The 21,650-nt window shown below is 42.5% G+C and overlaps 1 protein-coding gene across 1 annotated transcript in view; it reads left to right on the top strand.

Annotated features, from left to right (window-relative positions):
• tbk1 (TANK-binding kinase 1) overlaps positions 1-21,650 on the top strand; it is an 81,227-nt gene that overhangs the window by 43,122 nt on the left and 16,455 nt on the right. Inside the window, exons 9-16 of the mRNA XM_063058412.1 lie at positions 1,893-2,089; positions 4,927-4,985; positions 5,093-5,184; positions 10,527-10,628; positions 13,075-13,153; positions 17,929-18,050; positions 18,593-18,669; positions 19,887-19,926. Coding sequence (XP_062914482.1) covers positions 1,893-2,089; positions 4,927-4,985; positions 5,093-5,184; positions 10,527-10,628; positions 13,075-13,153; positions 17,929-18,050; positions 18,593-18,669; positions 19,887-19,926 — 768 coding nt within the window. The remainder of the gene's footprint in view (positions 1-1,892; positions 2,090-4,926; positions 4,986-5,092; positions 5,185-10,526; positions 10,629-13,074; positions 13,154-17,928; positions 18,051-18,592; positions 18,670-19,886; positions 19,927-21,650) is intronic.

The raw sequence follows: 21,650 nt of genomic DNA, 5'->3' as shown, positions 1-21,650 counted from the left end.
TTCATTATCCTGTTGTAGAAGCCATCCTCTTTTCATCTTCGGCTTTTTTACAGACAGTGTGATGTTTGCTTCCAGAATTTGCAGGTATTTAATTGAATTCATTCTTTCCTCTACCAGTAAATGTTCCCTGTGCCACTGGCTGCAACTCAAGCCCAAAGCATGATCGATCCACTCCCGTGCTTAACAGTTGGAGAGGGGTTCATTTCATGAAATTCTGCACCCTTTTTTCTCCAAACATACCTTTGCTCATTGCGGCCAAAATGTTCTATTTTAACTTCATCAGTCCACAGGACTTGTTTCCAAAATGCATCAGGCTTAGATGTTCCTTTGAACCTTTTGAATAGAACTTTTTGGCCACAAAGACCTCAAAAGAGCAGTGCATGCAAGACAGCCCAAGAATCTCACAGAACTAGAAGCCTTTTGCAAGGAAGAATGGGCGAAAATCCCCCAAACAAGAATTGAAAGACTCTTAGCTGGCTGCAAAAAGCGTTTACAAGCTATGATACTTGCCAAAGGGGGTGTTACTAAGTACTGACCATGCAGGGTGCCCAAACTTTTGCTTCGGGCCCTTTTCCTTTTTTGTTATTTTGAAACTGTAAAAGATGGAAATAAAAAGTTTTCTTGCTTAAAGTATGAAAGAAATGTGTCAGTTCATCCTTTACTCGCTGAGCTATTCACAGTAACAGAAATTTTGACCAGGGTGCCCAAACTTTTGCATGCCACTGTACATAAGATTAGCTTATCTACATAGACTGATAGTGTGTACATAAAGTGACGCTAGGTGCAGGGGCAATTTGTCAGCTAAGGGAGATTTCATATAGAAAAGAATGAGTTGTTTCTCTTGCAACCTGAGCGTGACCTCATCATGGCAGTAGAGGAGGCCATGGCTGGGTATGTGGTAATTGTAATGAAAAATTGTGAGATCCTGTGGGCATGTGGCAAGTATGTCTAATACATGGGCTATATTGTGCGTATGCATACACATCATGTCGTACTGAATGAGGAAAGTATTCACTAGCTATTCTGTGAATTATGAGCAGGGTGGGCTAAACTTTCTGGCATTTAGAAGATGGCATTTCATTGAAGTGTGCAAGATTCTAAGGGCGCTCTGTGAGTTTCATGTTGTGAGAGTGTTTCCACCAATGGAAAGGGCCATCATCTCAAAATGAATGGTCTGCCAGGTGAAGATTTATCTGAGATGAGTCAGAAGATACTTGGGAGCAGAGAAGCTGGGAATGTATTTGGATTTATCTTCTAGGGGTGTACGTGTGTGTAGATATAGACTTTTCTAAAGACCAATGAGGGTTTTATTCCTTTGCTGTTCTCTACCCAAAAGAGCTGTGGATGCTGAGTTATTAAATGTATCCAGAGATGGCTTAATGGGTTTATTTTTTTAATATATGTAGTGACTCGAGATTGGACTGATGGGGAATTAAACTTGACAGTTATTGGTCAGGTAAATGGAGATGAAGTCGGAAACAGGGTCAGTCATGATTGTATTGAATGGTGGTGTAGGCCTGACGAACAGTTTACCTTAGTCTGATATCGCATGTTCTTCATTCAAACAGCTTAGTGAATCAAAGTCCCAAGTAAATTTATTAGCAAAGTACGTATATGTTACTTTATACTACCAAGAGATTCATTTTCTTGCAAATATTTACAGGAAAATAAAGAAGTACAACAGAATCTATAAAAACTATGAACAAAAACTGACAAGCAAAGAAGGCAAATTGTGTCAATGAGTAATACTGAGGATGTGAGTTGTAAAATCCTTAGTGATTTTATAAAGTAGATTTTATGCTGCTTATTGCTACAATTTTACAATACAACTGCTGCATATAAATTTCTGACTTCCACCATGCAGTTAAATAATGTTCTCTCTTCCTTTACAGGGCCCATGTGTTTTCTGACTTGGTCTATAAGCAGACGGACGTCGCACCCGATCTTCAGGAGCTGATGTTTGAGGGCCGATCTCTCGAGCTTGATCCTAATGTACAAGCCCAACATTTCCCCAGAACGTCTGAGGATAATCCTCTGTTTCTTACCAGCAGAGAAACTGTGAATGTAATTGGGCTGATCTTCGAGGAACGTATGTGGAATGTTGTAAAGTACTGTGATCAGAAGTACATTTCGAGTAGCTTGTCTTTTTAATAATGGGATTGGAAAACAATTAGTGATTTTATACATAAAATAACAAGATTCTGGATGTAGAAAATGCAAGACATTCAGTAAATCAGGCTGCAGCTATAAAGGATATGATTAACTTTTCAGATCAATAACTCTGTCAAGAGGATCTTTATTCAGGATTTGTACAAAAAGTGATTCACTGGAGGCATTCTGCAGATTCTGTGAGGAAAAGAATTAGAGTCTCAGAAAACTAATGCACCAAACCAGGCTATTTGCCCCATCTTCCATGTGCTGAACCATTTTTCTGCCTAGTCCCATCGGCCTGCACCTGGACCATAGCCTTCCCATCCATGTACCTATCCAATTCCTCTTACATGTTGAATTCGATCCCGCATCCACCACTTCCACTAGCCGCTCATTCCACACTCTCATCACCCTCTGAGTGAAGGAGTTCTCCCTCAGGGTTCTCTTAAATATTTCACCTTTCACCCTTAATCCATGACCTTAAGTTCTAGGCTCACCCAACCTCAGTAGGGGGGTGGGGGGGGGGGCGGGGATGAAAGCCTGCTTGCATTTACCCTATCAATACCCCTCATAATTGTTGACATTTCTGGTCAAAATCCCCTATACTTCACTAGGTTCCTCCAGCAGATTGTTTGTTGCTCTAGATTCTGTCATCGGCAGTCTCTTGTGTCTTCTTCAGGATCTGTGCATTGCCTACGAAACCAGCATTTCTTATCTGGCCCTTATTTCCCTTGAGCGGGTGGCAGTGAACTTCCATTGCAATCTTTTGGATTCAGGTAATCTCATAGCGCAGTTGAACAGGGAGTTGCAGAGTGTGGACCCAGTAATGAGTGATGAGATTTCCAGACAGAACAGGGTGTCCTCACGTACTTCCTGCTCTTGTCCATCTCAATGGCAATGGCTGTCAGAGAAACCTGGGCACACAAGCCACGCGTTTAATTTTAATATAAGCCTGTAATTTGGAAAGAGCCTTGAACTAAATTGTTGCTCAGGGAGGTTTCAAAGCCTGGATTGACCACTGAAATGGATGGTTTCAGATTCATTTACTTACCACATGTACATCGAAGCGAGCGTGTTGTTTCTGATAACAACCGACACAATTTACAGGTAGCACGGTAGCGTGGCAGTTAGAATAGCACTATTACTGCATCACCAACCTGGGTTCAGTTCCCGCCACTTTCTGTACCAAGTTTGTACATTCTCCCCACGACCACGTGGTCTCCTCTGGGTGCTCCGGTTTCCTTCCACATCCCAAATGCTGTACCTCTAAATAAAAACAAATTAAATCAATAAAAAATAAACCTAAGCCTGTGCTGGGGGCGGCCTACCTGTGCAGCCACTCGTTCTGGTACCAGCAAAGCATGCCCATAAAGACAACGACAAAATAAGCCCCTCACGGGTCTCCAATCCAGGACAGACCACCTCTGGGCCTCTAACCTCCAGTCCTTGGCCCGGGACTCTCAGACTCGCAAACACCAGGCTGCCAACCATTCTGCCTGTCAGCATAGCAGGGAAAGCTGAATCCAAATCCTGTCTCCATTTATGATCTTCAGGGGAATGTAGGGGAAATCCGTCTTCAGCACACCAGATCACACCCGTTCTTGTTCTTTCGTCCCTCTGTGCACAGCTGTGGGACTTTTCCAGACTCACAGGTACATCAAAACAGTGAAATATGTTGTGTGCGTTAGCAGCTAACACAATATCAGGACATCCTGGGTGAGGCTCACAAGTTTGCCACGTGTGCCAGTGCCAACATGGTATACCCATGGTGTTCAGCAGAATAAGACAATCAGCAACAACAACAGAACAACAGCAACAAAACATTAACAATAACAGTGAAACTCATTCCTCCCCTCCCTCCACCTTCCTACTCTGACTTCTCTCTCTTTCCAGTCCTGATGAAGGATCTCAGCCTGAAACGTCAACAGTTTACTCTTTTCCATAGATGCTACCTGGCCTGCTGAGTTCCTCCAGCATTTTGTGTGTGTTGCTTGGATTTCCAGTGTCTGCAGATTTTCTTGTGTTTGTGACAGTAAAACAAGCTGCTTTCCTCCAATCCTCCTGCCCACCCACTCACACAGAAAACCCTCCAACCCCAGCACAGGCTGCCTCTTGGCCTCCAACCACCATTCCCTTGCCTGGACTTGCAGACATCGGGCCTCTGACCCTTTTGTTCACTTCTGCTAGGTGCACATTTATTTCTGGCACAGGTAGTTTTGCTATAGCACGATAATTACATTTCTAAGAAACCTCTTATCACAGAAAGTCAGGCTGAAATTACATTTAAAACAAATTTGAACAGGTTTTTTCTATTGCCATTCAGCAGCCCATATTATGGAAATAGCGTTCGCCAATGTACCAATCACATTATAATTGATTCAGAATCGGGTTTATTATCAGTCAGATGTTGTGAAATGTTTTGTGGCAGCAGTACAGAGCAAGACACAAAAATAATTATTATAAATTACAATAAGAAATAAAATAAATAGCGTAAAAGAGGAATTACAAGGTAGTGTTCACGTGTTTATGGATCATTCAGAAATTATATGCCGGAGTGGAAGAAGCTGTTCTTAAAATGTTGAGTGTGCATCTTTAGGCTCTGTATTTCCCCCCTGTTGGTCGTAATGTGAAAAGACCATGTTTGTCTTTGCAGTATACATTATGCATTTACATTATGGATGAATGTTACAGAAAACCTACTTTTATCCAAAGCAAGGTCAGATCTGCATTGGTATTCATGATTGCATCAATATGAAGTCATCTTTTCTATTGCAGCCTGCCTTCCAAGCTTGCATCCTCGTTATGATTTGGACCTCGATGCCTCCTGTACAAAGGTTAGCTTTGTCTTCATTTTACTCTAGTACTGATTTCCTGCAAGTGTCAACACTAGCACAGAATCCTTGAGAAAATGTCAAACTGGATATTGGATCTTCTGTCCTAGAACGTTAAAGGTGTTGTATGCCAAATACGAAAGCTAGCCGCCTCGCTGCTGCACTATCAGGAACTGGTGCGGAAGGGTGTCCGATGGTTAATGTGAGTAAATAATTCAGTTTTATTCACTTCAAGATACAGTGTGGAACTGGCCCTTCCAGTCCAACGAGCTGCACCACCCAGCAACCCGAGCCTAATCACAATGGCCAACTAACCTACTAACTGGTCCTTCTTTGGACCGTGAAGGGAAATCGGAGCACCCGGAGGAAACCCATGTGTTCTTGGAGAGGGATGTGCAAACTCTGTACAAGACCACGTTAGAATTGAACTTCAAACTCTGATGTCTCGAGCTGTAATGGCGTCACAATAACCGTGGTTCTCGTGGCTACTCTGATTCTCGGTTACAAAAATATGCCGAAAATTTGCTTTTGTCGGTTTTCTTCTGCAGGCAAGATAATAAACATGTGACACTCTCGGAAGCACTATTATCTTAAATACATGTTGACACTCTGAAAAGTTATTTTTAACAGTGCATTGTATATTGCCTCACATAGACAACTCCAATATTTATATTAATAGCCAACCTCCAGCATTTTAGGACCAGGCTGTATGATTGGTCTCAGCCTGAAACACCGACTCCTTATTACTCTCTATAGATGCTGTCTGACTGATTGTGTTCTTCCAGCATTTTAAATGCGTTACTCTGGATTTCCACATCTGCAGAATATCTTGTATTTATGCTTTGCTGTCTCCTGCTTTTTGGTTTCCTTATGCTATGTAAAGCAGCTGCCTTTGACCAAGGAAGCAGTAAACTGACCTTTTAATTGGGGTTAGATTTTGTCAAGGGATGTTTCTGTGAAGCCCCGTATGATTTCTAAACTGTGTAAATTGTGCTGTATTAATCCAAGTTGCCACCCCACATTCAATAGGTTTTATTAGATACATTTAATGTCAGAGAAATGTATACAATATGCGAAGGGTGATTGATAAGTTTGTGGCCTAAGGTAGAAGGAGTCAATTTTAGAAAACCTAGCACATTTATTTTTCCTACATTTACACAGTTAACAGCGGTTGTGGACCTCTTCTTTGTAGAGGTCGGCGTCTTGGACCTCCAGAAGTGGTCTACAGCAGGGGTGATTGATAGGTTCGTGGCCTAGGGGAGAAGGAGATGAGTTACTAACTTCAAACTTTCTGTGTTTTCACTCAAAGAGTTGAACTGCACGTGCATGTAACTAGAGCTGTATAACTCATCTCCTTCTACCTTAGGCCACAAACTTATCAATCACCCCTGCTGTGGACCACTTGGGGGTCTAAGATGCTCTCGTTACATGCACGTGCAGTTCAACTCTTTGAGTGATAATGCAGAAAGTTTGAAGTTAATAACTCATTTCCTTCTACCTTAAGCCACGAACTTATCACTCACCCATGCTGTGGACCATTTCTACAAAGAAGGGATCTGTATGCTCCATGACCGCTGGACTAAGTGTGTTCATGTAGGAGGGGACTATGTTGAAAAATAAATGTGCTAGGTTTTCTAAAATTGACGCCTTCTACCTTAGGCCACGAACTTATCAATCACCCCTCATACATCCTGAAATTCTTTTTCTTCACAGACATCCACGAAAATAGAGGCGTGCCCCAAAGAATGAATGACAGTTAAATGTTAGAACCCCAAAGCTCCCCCTGCCATGCATAAGCAGCAGCAAAGCAACGACACCCCCCCCACCAGCAAAAAAGCATAAAATTCCACACCCAAATGTAAAATTGCTAAAATATAATTAAGTTTAAGTGAGGAGCATGAAGTTCAAAGTAAATGTACTATCAAAGTACATAAATGTCACCATGTACAACCCTGAGATTAATTTCCTTATGGACATAAATCCAGAATAGAATAATAACTGTAACAGAATTAGTGAACGATGACACCAACTTAGGCATTCAACCAGTATGCAAAAGACAACAAACTCTGCACATATAAAAAGAAAGGAATAATAATAAATAAATAAGCAATAAATATCGAGAACATGAGATGAAGAGTTCTTGAAAGTGAGTCCATTGGTCTTGAGGACATTTCAATAAAAGGGCAAGTGAAGTTATCCCCCCTGGTTCAAGAGCCTGATAGCTGAAGGGTAATAACTGTTCCTGAACCTGGTTGTGCAAGTCCTGAGGTCCCTGTACCTTCCTGGTGGCAGCAGTGAGAAGAGAGCATTCCCTGGGATAAGATTTATTTTTTGAGCATTAGCTTTCTAATTTAATTCTGACTGTTTATTTTTGCCTTTCAAGGCTAGAGGTTGCTTGGACACAATAAACTCTGAAGGTATTTGATATCATGATACATCAAAAAGGGCTACAATTGAATAGCTCTTTAGATGTTCCTTTTGGAGTGTCCCGAGGCACTTTGCAGCTGATGAAATATTATTGAGGTGTAACCATGATTGTAATTGGGAAATGTCACTCTTAATTTGCACAGAACAAGTTGCTAAAAATAACAATATGTCAATAACCAAACAATCTGGGTTACTGATATCTGTTGAGGGATTGTTAATAACCAGGACATTTAGGTAATTGCCCTGCTTATCTTCAAAGTAATGTGGTTGTGTCTGTCCCATCCACCTGAGAGAGTGAGGGGGTAACGATGGGTTTTGGAGCAGACATTCCCTTAGTGTTCTAGTGTAATATCCATCAACTGCTTGAGAGCTGCTGGAATGCAGTGATGGAGTTTTTTTGTAGATCAGAATTAGGTTTATAATCACTGACATGTCATGTAATTTGTTGTTTTGTGGTAGCAGTACAATGCGAGACAAAAAAATCACTAAGTTACAATAAGAAACAATAAATAGTGCAAAAGAGGAATAATGAAGTAATATTTATCACCATTAAGAAATCTGTTGGCGGAGGGGAAAAAGCTGTTCCTAAAACATTGAGTGTGCATCTTCAGACTTCTGTACCACCTCTGTGATGGTAATAGAGAAGGCAGGTCTTAGATGGTGAGTCCTTCAAGGTGGATGCCAGGTTCTTGAGGAACCGCCTTTTGTAGATGTCCTGGATAGTAGGGAGGCTAGTGCTGGAGATGGAACTGGCTGGGTCTGCAGCCCTGTACAGCCTCTGTCGAGCCTGTGCATGGGAGCATCCACACCAGGCAGTTTGAATATTCTCCACCATCTGTAGAAGTTTGCTAGACTCTTTGCCGACATACCAGATCTCCTCAAACTCCTGATGAAGTATAGTCACTGGTGTACCTTCTTCATGATTCCATCAGAGTTTTGGTCCCAGGATGGATCCTATGAGATGTTGGCACCCCGGAACTTGAAGCTGCTCAACGTTTCCACTACTGACCCCTCAATAAAGGTCAGGCAGCATCAATGGAACAGTAGAAGGGTTAGGCAACGAACATTCATCAGCACTGGAAAGGAAGGCGGCAGAAGTCAGAATAAAACAGCAGGTGGAGGAGTACCAGCTGGCAGGTGATGGGTGAGGGTGGAGAGGCAGGACGCTGGGGGATAGGGTGAACAATGGGGAATAATGTAAGCTGGGAGATGATAGGTGGGGAAGGAAAACGAATCAGATGGGAGAAGACAGTAGACCATGGAATGAAGTGAACGAGTTGGGGAACCAGAGGAGGCAGGTGAAGGTGATGGGCAGAAGGACAGAAAAGAGAGGGTAGCAGAGTCAGGGATAAGGGAAAATGGTGCAGATGACCATCCTCCACCCTGTTTTTTTACAAACACTCTCCTGACCTATATTAACTACCCCCTAGATCTGCCCTTCACTTACACCCTAGGGGCAATTGACGGTAGTGAATTTACCTATCAATTTGCAGTTAATATATTCAGTCCTGGTTGTTAAGATTGAATGGAAAATACCTGCACAGGAGGGTAAAGACATTTCAGATTTAGATTAATCTATTCATCATAAGTACATTGAAACACAGAGAAAGGTAGAGTTTGCAAAAACTACCAACACACCTAAGGATGTGTTAGGTGTAGCCTGCAAGTGTTGCCGCTTGTTCCTGCGCCTATTTAACTTGCCCACAATGTTTGTCAGAACAGCAACAAAACACCCCCCATTTCCTCCCTCCCACCCACCCACTCACTCACACACATGCAGTCCTCTAACCCCAGGACAGGCTGCCTCCAGCCTCCATTGGACTTGCGGAATTGCAGATGTCGGTCCTCTGACTTCCATAATGAACTCTCCTGCTCAGGGCTTCAGCCATTGGGCCTCAACCACCGGACTTCTGATCAATCTTCGGGCTTTGATTTTTGGTATCGACCCCAGGACTCGCCGATGACGCAACTGCGAACTCTAGGCCTCGAGCTCCATTCTTGTCAATTCACTTACCTAGAGGGTCATTGGCTGTTGGGCTTCCTGATCGCATAGGCCTGCGATCCCATGGGGGGGAGGGGGAGCTTGCTGAGGGGTGGGGGCACCAGCTCTTGTCCACAGTGCTTGCCAGCCTGACATCCATTCACAGGTGTCTTTTGCCCATGCTGTTGCTGGCCGTTAAGCACAGAGCAGAATCCTAGATTCCCCACATCCCTGTCCCTAAATGCTGACCTGACCCCTAATTCCCCTCTGTGTCCTCAAAATCATCCTCACGGATCTATAGAACAACTAAATCTGACTCGTGACCTCAACGGAGACTGCAGCTCAACCCCACCTTGACTGGAAGCTGAGTAACGTTGAGTCTGGTGACCACCTCAGTCTGTCAAATTACCTCCATGTTCTGTGCCATCAATTCCGCACGGACAAGGAAAATGCTGCTAAATATTGTTTTACCTGTGAGGCTAGCATTTAGTGTTGAGGAACCTGAATTTGTCATTAGATCGACAGTCTGCTGGGGGAACTCAGCAGGTGGACAGCATCTGTGGGGAAGGAAAAGAAATTTTGATGTTTGGGGTTGAAAACGTGCAGGGTTTCTTCCCAAAGTGTCGATAATTCCTTTCCTCACACAGATTCTGCTCGACTTCCAGTAGGTGTTTGTTTCTCCTGGTTCCAACAGTCTCTTGTGCCTCCGCGGTGTCGTTAAAGCTTCAGTTCTATCTCCCAAATTTCCTGACATGTTAACGTACTGATGAAAATTGCAAACGTATCAAACAAACTTGAAGCAACACACAAGAAACTTAAAGATTTGACCCAGCTCTGCAGATCCACTCAGTGTATTTCTTTGTTCTACTGTGAATGCCTGCAAGAACAGTGGTGTAGCGGTTAGAGTGACGCTATTACAGCTCGGGGCATCAAAGTTCAGAGGTCAATCCTGGCATCCTCTGTAAGGAGTTTGAAATTCCTCCCAATGGAATATGTGGGTTTTCTCCAGGTGCTCCGGTTTCCTCCCACTCTCCTGTCCTACCCATATCAAGTACCTGTGCACTTCATGCCAAAACGTACAGTATTCTCCCAATGGACTTGAAATGTAATTTGTAGTTTCTCCTTCTCTCTCCTAGTCGGATCATCATGGACAATTTTCGTGAGACTTTACACAAGAAGACTGAAGTGATTCTGAAGCTAAATTACTGCATCACCACTGTGGAAAGAGCCAGGAATGTGTAAGTGTTGGTCTTGCTGTCACAGCTAAATGTTTATTGATTTGACAAAGATTTTGCTCTAAGCTAGCAGAAGAGACTTGTAAAGGGAGGCATCGGAGATGAGAATGGGTGTTCCTCATTGCTTCCTGTCTTCACAAGATATACTCAGTGGCCACTTTATTAGGTACACCAGTACACCTTCTCAATAATGCAAATATCTAATCAGCCAATCATGTAGCAGCAACTCAATGTATAAAAGCTTACAGACATGGTCAAGAGGTTAAATTGTCCAGAACAAACAACAGAATGGGGAAGAATATGATCTGTGACTTTGATTGTGGAATGATTGTTGGTACTAGATGTGGTGGTTTGAGTATTTTAGAAACTGCTGATCTCCTGTGGTTTTCACACATACAGTAAGTCTTAGAGTTTACCGAGAATGGTGCAAAAACAAAAAAAAATCCAGTGAGCGGCTGCTCTGTGGGCAAAAATGCTTTGTTAATGAAAGAGGTCAGAGGGGAACGGTTCAAGCGACAATAACTCAAATAACCACATGTTACAACAGTGGTATACAGAAGAGCTTCTCTGAATGTACAACATGTTGAACCTTGAAGTGGATGGGCCACAAACATACACTCAGTGACCAACATATTAGGTACAAGAGGTATTGAATAAAGTGGCTGAAGTATGTATGTTTTTTAAAAATTTTGTTGAATGATTCATTTGTCTTTAATGAGTCTAACATGGAGTAGATGAGAGAAATCTCAAAAAAGAAAATACTTGAACGATGCAGTGACTGTATGCAGAGGAAAAGCAATGAAAATGTCAGTGCATGATGTTTCATCAGAAATGAGTAGGAGTTATGGACGGGATATCAAGGAGTTGCAGAAGGCACGGTGGGGGTTGAAAACACACAACCTGTGGTTGCAGGAGAAATTAGAATGTTGACTAAGTATTAAAATTACTTACTATATTATTTCCTTTAAACTCCAACTGCTGCTATAGGCAACTTTTGCAAACAAACTAAATTTTGTTAAGAGTAAAGGTTAGTTTCAAAGGTTCAAAGGTCAAGTTTAATGTCAGAGAAAGATATACAATATACATCCTGAAATGCTTTCTCTTCACAAAACATCCACGAAAACAGAGAAGTGCCCCAAAGAGTGAACGACAGTTAAATGTTAGAACCCCAAAGTCCTCCTCCCAGCTCCCCCCTCCCATGCGTATGCAGCAGCGAGCAATGATTCCCCCCCCACCAGCAAAAAGAAAACGCGCATCCATACCATCACCGAGCCCAAGCGTGTGCTAAGCAACAGCAAAGACACAGACCAAAGTTACTCCAAAAGCTTCGCATTTCATCCGAAATTCGACAAACCAAAAGTTCTCTCTCTCCCTGGCAAGGGAGAGGGAGGTGTCCCCACTTTCACATTTTATTTGTCACATGTACTTTGAAACGTACAGTGAAATGTGTTGTTTGCGTTAGCAATCAACACAGTCCGAGGATGAACTGGGCGCATCCAGCAAGTGTGACTATGCTTCTGTGCCAACTTCACTTGCCCACAGTTTACTAACCCTGACTAACTTGTGTGTCTTTGGAATGTGGGATGAAGCTGGAGCACCCAGAGGAAACCCTAGTGGTCGTCGGGAGAACGTACAGACTCCTTACGGACAGCGGTGGGAATTGAACCCTGATTGCGTATGGTGGTGGTGTGAAGTTTTAAAGTTAACCACTACATCACTGTGCAAGTAGTCATTTGTGGGTTTTATTTGCCGTTTGTTTCTTGAGATTAAACAGAAAATAAATTGGATTCCACCTCTTGCTTTCCATACAAGTATGATCCATGCAGGTTACAGATGATATCATGATACAGGAGGGTCTCATTCCTGGGAAATGGACCGTATTTTTCAGTTATTTAATTTCATGAAAAACAAGATTCTGTTATTTTAAGATAGATTGTAAAATATTGAAAAAAAACTGCTATTGTATACATAGAATGTTGTCAGGATTGCTGTCCGTCCCTGAACCATGCATCTTTTCTGGCTGTTTCGGGGGAACACATTTCTGAGGGTCTGAATTTGCAAGTAGACCTGACTAACTCATTTCCTTGTGCAAAGGATGGTGTACCAGATGGGTTTTTAACCACAAACTGTTGGCTTCTTGGTCACCTTACCAATGTTTTTATTTCCTTCAGATCTAATTAATAAAATTTAATTTCTAGCTGTGTGTTGAGATTTGGACTGGTATCTCTGGATTTTTGTCCAGTAGCCACTGTGTAATTAATTATATCCTGTAATTGCAAGAACAAACAGAAAACTTTATAAGAGTTCCAAGCTTTGTAATTCAGACATTTAATAATTCCCCTTAAGTAGGCAATAGAATATGTTTTATTGGAATTGTCTAATTTTTTTCCAAACGGGATAGTTGGGATGTATAATGACAAAAATATATTGCATTGCCTCTATTTGATAGGTACAACAGTTTGCTGCAGACAACCATACTGCCATCAGAACTGAATGAAATTCCCGAAATTCACAACAAGCTTCTCCGTGTAAGTAATCAGCGTTCATGATTCTGCTTGTAGGATGGATGGGAGGGATATGGAGTTACTCTGGTCCAGGTGCAGATCGATGGGACTTGGCAGAATAACAGTTCGGCATGGACTAGATGGGCCAAAGGGTCTGTTTCTGTGGAGGAGTACTCTGTGACTCTATAACTAGTAAAGGCCAGAACAATCCAAATAAATGTTCCATTGGCTTCCAAAGATATTTGTTGAGAATTTTGTTTCAGTATAAGCCTCTAGGCTATTTTTAAAGCCATCTATTCTTTAATTGGGATGTGGTGATTTTCGGCAAAGCCTTCATTTAATTGGCATTGCAGTGCTAACGTCTTGAACCAAGCAGTCTGTGTAATGAAGATACTGTTACAGTGTTCTTCAGTAGAGGGTGTTAGCGGTTTGAAAGATTCAGAATCAGGTTCATTATCGCTGACGTATGTTGTGAAATTTATTGTTTTGTGGCAGCAGTACAGTGTAAGACATTAAAAAAACTAAAAGTTACAATAAGTAAGTAAATACTTAGTGTAAAAGAATAGTGAGGTTGTGTTCATGGATTCATGGACCATTCAGACGGAGAAGGAGCTGTTTCCAAAGCTTTTGAGTGTGTGTCTTCAGGCTCCTATACCTCCTCCTATTGGTAGTAATGACCATACTTTAACCTCTAACTTTAATTTTAATATAAATCTTTATTCTCTAAAATCGTTGAATTTTTTTTGTTGTACGTCATGCCAACACAGCAGCAAATTCCACACACAATAGATTCTGGTTAATTGGGACACGTTGGGACCAGTACATTTTGGCCCAATTAAGCGGCTGCCCTAGTTAGCCGAAGTTTCATGGAAATATTTAAAAAGGTATAAAAAAAAGACAAGTACTGTTTAACTGAATAACAAATTATGTATTTAAATGAAATGCAGAACAAATGAGAACACTACCAATACCTTTACAGTACTATAAAATTGTGCATTAGTTCCTAATAGTTATTGATGGAGGAATTCATCCAGTGTATGCTGCTGTGTTCTTTTGATACTTTATACTTTCTGCTTTGTTGTTGCCAAACAATTAGTACTAGAATGTACAATCATCACAGCGATATTTGATTTTGTGCTTCCCACTCCCTGGATTACAAATATTAAATATTAAAAATTAATAAATATTAAACATTTAAATTATAAATCATTAACAGAAAATAGAAAAATGGAAAGTAAGTTAGTGCAAAAAAACAGAGAGGCAGGTCCGGATATTTGGAGGGTACGGCCCAGATCCAGGTCAGGATCCGTTCAGCAGTCTTATCACAGTTGGAAAGAAGCTGTTCCCAAATCTGGCCGTACGAGTCATCAAGCTCCTGAGCCTTCTCCCGGAGGGAAGAGGGATGAAAAGTGTGTTGGCTGGGTGGGTGGTGTCCTTGATTATCCTGGCAGCACTGCTCTGACAGCGTGCTGTGTAAAGTGAGTCCACGGACGGAAGATTGGTTTGTGTGATGTGCTGCGCTGTGTTCACAATCTTCTGCAGCTTCTTTCGGTCTTGGACAGGACAACTTCCATACCAGGTTGTGATGCACCCCAGAAGAATGCTTTCTGCGGTGCATCTATAAAAATTAGTGAGGGTTTTAGGGGACAGGCCAAATTTCTTTAGTTTTCTCAGGAAGTAAAGGCGCTGTTGGGCCTTCTTGGCAGTGAACTCTGCTTGGTTGGACCAAGTCAGGTCATTTGTGATATTGACCCCGAGGAACTTAAAGCTTTTGACCTGTTCCACTTGCGCACCACCGATGTAAATTGGGTTGTGCGGTCCGCTACTCCTTCTGAAATCAACAACCAATTCCTTCGTCTTGCTGACGTTGAGGGATAGGTTATTGTCTTCACACCATGCCACCAGGTTCTTAATTTCTTCTCTGTATTCAAACTCATCATTACCCGAGATACTGCCTACAATTGTTGTGTCATCAGCAAACTTATATATTGAGTTTGATGGAAACTTGGCTACACAATCATGGGTGTACAGTGAGTACAGCAGGGGGCTGAGTACACAGTCTTGTGGGGCACCGGTGCTCAGAGTGATTGTAGAGGAGAGCTTGTCCCCTATTTTTACAGCCTTGGTCCTGTCTGTGAGGAAGTTGAAGATCCAGCTGCAGATGTGAGTGCTTACGCCCAGGTTCCGGAGCTTAGAAATCAGTTTATTTGGAATGATGGTATTAAAGGCAGAGCTGTAGTCAATGGAAAGGAACCTTACTTATGCGTCTTTATTCTCCAGGTGTTCTAAGGAGGAATGTAGGGCCAGAGAAATGGCATCTGCCGTTGACCTGTTGCTCCGGTAGGCGAATTGCAAAGCGTCGAGGTTGACCAGTAGGCTGTGGTTGATGTGTGCCATAACCAATCTCTCGAAGCACTTCATAGCAATTGATGTCAGAGCCACAGGTCGATAGTCATTTAGGCATGCCACCTTGCTGTTTGGCACTGGGATTATCGTTGCCTTCTTAAAACATGAGGGGATCTTAGACTGAAGCAAGGAGCAGTTGAAGATGTCAGCAAACACTCCAGCTAGCTCGCTTGCAGAGGCCCGGAGAACCCGTCCCGGGATGCCATCTGGGCCCGTCGCCTTCCTTGGATTTATCTTCAGGAAGGCCCTTCTAACGTCCTCCTCGGTGACGACGAGTCTCGATGCCACCATGTCCGGTTCATCCGGAGTGATCAGGACGCTCCTCTTCTGTTCGAATCTTGCGTAGAATACATTAAGTTTGTCAGGAAGAGAAGTGCCACAGTTATTGATATTCCCAGCCTTTTCTTTGCGCCCAGTGATCTCATTTAGACCCTGCCATAGTCTACTGGCATCCCTCTGGTTAGCCTGGGCTTCCAACTTGGCTTGATATTGCCTCTTGGCGCCCTTAATGGCTTTCCGGAGTTCACGCCTGGATTCTGTGTAGCGACTGGTATCCCTGGACCTAAAAGCCGCAGCTCTAGCCTTTAAAAGGGACTTGACCTCATAATTCATCCAAGGTTTCCAGTTAGGGAATAACTGGATCGTCTTGCAAGGCACACAGTCCTCTGTGCATTTCCAAATAAAGTCCGTGACAGCTGAGGCATACTCATCGAGGTTAGCTGCCGAGTCCTTAAATACTAACCAGTCACCGATTCAAAGCAGTCACGGAGGACCTCATCCGTTTCCTCCGTCCAACGCGACACTACTTTTGAAACCGTGACCTCCCGCTTCAGTTTCTGTTTGTAAGCTGGGAGGAGGAGTACAGCCTGATGGTCCGATTTTCCGAAGTGAGGTCGTGGGACAGAACGGTAGGCATCCTTGACTGCTGTGTAGCAGTGGTCAAGTATATTCGGGCCTCTAGTGGGGCAGGAGACATGTTGGTATAACTTTGGCAGCGCCTTTCTGGGGTTGGCCTGGTTAAGGTCCCTGGCTGTAATGAGCAAAGCCTCCGGACACCTGGTCTCAAGTTCACTGATGTTGGCATACATGATTGACTGTAAATGAACAAAATCAGTGCAGGTTCCTACTGTAGATAAAGACTGCCTTCATTGCCTTCTTGCATGAAGTAATGTCGTAATCCAACCATACATTTCCTGGCATCCTGTGTCGTCACTAGTTCAAGTTCGGATGTGTCATCTTCATCACTTTCCTCATCTTTATATTTCCTGCCTTGGTGATTTGATACAATGATTTCGACCATTGCATCCTCAAAATCTTCATTTCCACTGTAACACCACTCAATGTTAGGCAGATGGCTTTTAATCTAGTGCGATAGGGTAATTTTTTTTTTGGTCAGTGTCAAATCTTTTTGTGGACACTTGGTAAAGGTCTAAGTGTTTTTAAAGTCAAAATAAAAAAATAAAATTATCAAAAATCACTGCTTTTTGAGTCTGTGTCCATTGGCCCAAACAGATAACATAACACAATCAGATGCACTGATGTTACTTAGAACTGCTCGTTCTAAGCACGGTGTAGTGTCTAACGGCCACACAAATGTACACGGCTGAAGCTAGTTAGAAGCTGTTCAGCAACAGTCTCCTGTCCCAATTAAGCATCACAATGTCTCAAATAAACAAAGGGAATCCCAGACATTTTCTTGATCAGATTTTGTTCTTTAAGAGTTGTCCCAAATAAACAGCTGATTAACCAATGGCCCAATTAACTGGTGTCCACTGTACACGTCAATGTATATGCTGAATAAAGTTGGTCCTCGATTAGAAGAGAGCAAGACTTTGGGTGGTGCGTGTCCTTCATGATGGATATAGTCAATGTGCCTGTGATACTGCTTCATGCCTGCTGCTGCTTTAATGAAGGTGTGAAAGTTTAATATTAACCCTGCGTTTAATGTTTACCAGGCGGCAACACTTTAGAAAACTGCTTCATACTTTGAAGTTTGCATATTTATGAGAGTGACTGGTGTAGAGTTTTGTTTATGGTTCCAATATGTAGAGTATTGCTTGGACAAATTAACTTCAGGCATATTGAGTTAATATGAAAAGTAGGCATCAGTTACAGTCTTTCAGGGGAAGGTTAAAAGAGGCTGCAGTTAATAATTGTGACTTCTTCCCTTCACTCTCCACAATCGCTTGAGCTCTTTGAATTGGCAAAAAAGAGATATGGTTCGGTTCATACAGCCTCCTCTGTATTGGTGAGATCTGACACAGACTGGCGAACAGCTTTGCTCTGTCCACCACAAAAGACAGGATCTCTTATGGCTACCCATTTCTTCAATTTGATTTCCCCTGTATTGGTCTCTTTCCATTACTCTTGGACCATTAAACACTGTTGTGCAGTTGGCAGGTTCCCTGGATTCCATTAACCACAGTCTGAAGGACATTGAAGGTGCATTGTTGCCTGGTAGTCAGCTGTCAGATCACTGGACGTATCAAACAGGGACACACCCGGAGGACAAAAAGTAAGCTTTACTCTCCAAATACATTTAATAAAGTTACTCAGCAGATCAGGCAGCATCTATAGGGAGAAATGAACAGTTGACATTTCCGACTGGGACTCTACAATATTGGAAAGGGAGAGAGAAGAATTAATAAGAAGGTGGAGGGAGGGGACAGCAGGTGACAGGTGAGACCAGGTGAACGGGAATGTGGGTGGATGGGGGATGAAGTGAGAAGATTCCTTCTTCCCCCCTTTACCTTTTCCACCTGCCATCTCTCAGCTTCTCACCCCACCCACCCACCTTCCCTCTCACCTGTTCTCACTTATCACCTGCCAGCTTCCCCTCCCCCCATCTTCTTATTCTGGCTTCTTCCCCCTTCTTGTCCAGCCCTGAGGAAGGGTCTCGGCCCGAAACGCCAACTGTTCATTCCCCTCCATAGATGCTGCCTGACCTGCTGAGGTCCCCCAGAATTTTGCGCGTGTCGCTGTGGATTAACAGTCTTTGCAGAATCTCTTGTGTTAAATCACCACATTAATGTCCGATTTTTTCTTTTTACTTCCCAGCATTGAGAAACTTCAGGTTCTGCTGGACTTGATAACTGAAATCTATATTCAGTTCAAAAAGGATAAAGCAATGCACAGTAAGTAGCATTATGAAATACTCAGTGGCAGGGTGGTGGAAGAGTGGTCCATTTGTTACTTAAGAATTATTCATTGCATTTAGTTTTACATACACCTGAAGAAGGGTCTCAGCCCGAAACGTTGACTGTTCATTCCCCTCCATAGATGCTGCCTGACCTGCTGAGTCCCTTCTGTATTTTGTGTGTGTTACTCTGGATTTCCAGCATCTGCAGAATCTGTCTTGTTTATTACATATACCTTGGTATTCTCCAGAGAATGAGGATAATAAAATCTAATAAAATTTATTAGATTTAGAGGCATAGTTAAAGTGGTTGGTAACTTTCTTTTTCCCAGGGTTTGGGGTGGTCCAATTCCAGGGAGCATAAATTTAGGGTGAGTGGGGCAAAAGGGACCAGAGGGGTAACTTTTCCATGCAGAGTGGTGAGAATATGGAACGAGCTGTCGGAGAAAGTGATTGAAGCAGACTCAGTAGTGTGTTGCATCTTGATGCTATTACAGTCCAAGCATTGTTCAGAAGTCAGGAATGAGTCATAAGACTGTTGCTTCCAATCACTTTGAGGTGTTACAAAAACAAAAAAAGAATCACAGTGAGAGAGAAAACAAAGGAAAAGAGAGACTAAATGTTGTGTAGCCTTCACATTACCAGTCTACTGATAACGGAAAATTCCATTGGTAACAGTTAACCAATCAGATAGCCAGATTCAAGTAATATGACAACCATCACTGAAACCAAGAAGTTTCCAGAAAAATAGAGGGGCAACTGAACCATAATTACTGGAAGATTCACTGAACAATCATGTGTATGTAGGTGATTATATAAAAATACAGACAACCACAGGAATGCTGAACCACAAGGTGATGTAATAATTCCACACCTCAATCCAACAAATATTATTTATCAAGAGTCTTCCCTCTACCTTTGCAGTCCTGGTGAAGGATCTCGGCCTGGAACGTCAACTAGTTATTCATTTCCGTAGATGCTGCCAGACCTGCTAAGTTCCTCCAGCATTTGGTGTGTGTTGCTGTGGGTTTCCAGAATCTGCCGAACTTCCTGTCTTCAAGTATTATTTAAGAAGCATGCGTAGGATCTGGGCCAAATGCAGTAATGTAGAACTAGTGGGTGGGCATTATAGTTAGCATGGACTTGATGGGCCAATCTCTCGCTCTATGATTCTACGAAACAAGAATTATACTCAGAGTGTTGTTTCTCTTTCAGAACTGCCTTACAATGAGGAACAGATTCACAAATTTGATAAGTAAGTGTTCAGTACGTGCCAAGTTTGTTTCCTGTTGCTAATGTTGTAGATGTTTAAGGGTTGATATTTTTACATACTGAGGTTTCATAAAAATGACAGTTTCCTGTCATGATAAATTTCTGTCTTTCAAGATTGTTCCAAGAATTGTGACTTTTGCAAGAGGATACCCCTTGATAATTTGCATTGAACCACAGAAGCAGGCAGGATAAAATCATTCCTTTGCTTATAAATAACTTCTGTCAATCTTCATTGTGTCAGTATTTCAGATTCAAGTATATTTAACTTCTCAGTTCCCATCACTTTTTCAGAACCAGGTTTATTATCAGTGACATATGTTGTGAAATTTGTTGTGTTTGTGGCAGCAGGACAGTGCAGTACAGATTATAAAAATTACTGAGTTTGAATGAGTAAGAAGTGCTGCAAAAGAGGAAGTGTTCAAGGACCATTCAGAAATCTGAGAGCAGAGGGGGAAGGGCAGTTTAAAGTTCCACCTTCAGCGTTCAGAACAACAAAGGGAAGCTTTTTTACATCCTTCATCAATTGGTGAACATTTCGCAAAGGTGGCCCTCTGCTGTACTGTGTCCTGTTGTCTCTTTGCCTGTTGGTCCTCAGGTCAGCAATGATCTAATTCTCTGATTCTTTCAACTACTGTATCCGCACCCCTCTTTCCCTCGCCCACCACAACTCCTTGGGTATCTGGGTGGGGGATTGCCGATCTCTTTCAACCTATAACCCTCTGAAATTGGACAGCTTCCATTTCTTACCTCTTTCATCCTTGAATTTAGTTGCTCTGCCATTACCTTCAGCAGCCCCAACCGGTGCTGTGAAGTTCCTCTCACTGTGATTCCTTCCTCCAGATGCCTGCCTTAGACCCGACTCTTAGATCCAATCTGCCTTTGTACCTCATGTAAGACATTTTTATCTGATAATGCCTCTGTGAAAGATTGTTGTAAAGACACCATGTACTAGATGGGTTGCAGGGTCTGTTTCTGTGCTGTAGGGCATTAGGATTCTATGGTGTAAAATGAAAAAAATGCTAATCTTTTTGCCCTCTAACTTCGTCAATGTACTTATTGTCAATTGAGGGAATGCAAAGGGGGATGGGACGGTAGCATAGTGGTTAGCCCAATGCTTTACAATACCAGCGACACAGGTTCACTTCCTGCTGTTGCCTAAGGAGTTTGTACGTTCTTACTGTGATTGTGTGAGTTTCCTCCGTGTGCTCTGGTCCAGAGACATATCGGTTAGTAGGTTAATTAGTCAGTGTAAATTGTCCCGTGATTCAGCTGGAGTTATATTAGGGGATTGCTGCGCAGTGCTGTTCGAAGGACCAGAAGGGCCTGCTCCACGCTATGTCTCAGTAAATAAAAATCAGCATTACAGAGGGAGATAGAAATACCCTGCAGCTGGTATTGTAGTAATAGAATCTGCTCTGGCTGCCTGGTTCCAGAAACACCAGCTACAGCAAAGTATCCTGCTGTGACTGAAATCATGCAATCTACCCCACTGTCCCTCTTTACGTGCACACACAGCCATCTGTCCTTCCAGGATCTGAGAACCATATTTCAGTGTGTACAACACAACGCCACCTGTGTCCTAAACAATACCTGTTCCTTAAAATTACCTTGTGACTGAAATGCAAGAAGGAGATTAAAAATCTGGTTGAGTGGTGCCACAACAACCTCTCACTCAGCAAAAACCAAAGAGCTGATTATTGACTACAG

This window comes from Mobula hypostoma, chromosome 9 (genome assembly GCF_963921235.1).
Source record: "Mobula hypostoma chromosome 9, sMobHyp1.1, whole genome shotgun sequence".
In the NCBI taxonomy this organism is placed as follows: domain Eukaryota; kingdom Metazoa; phylum Chordata; class Chondrichthyes; order Myliobatiformes; family Myliobatidae; genus Mobula; species Mobula hypostoma.
This window is presented reverse-complemented; position numbering and strand designations above follow the sequence as displayed.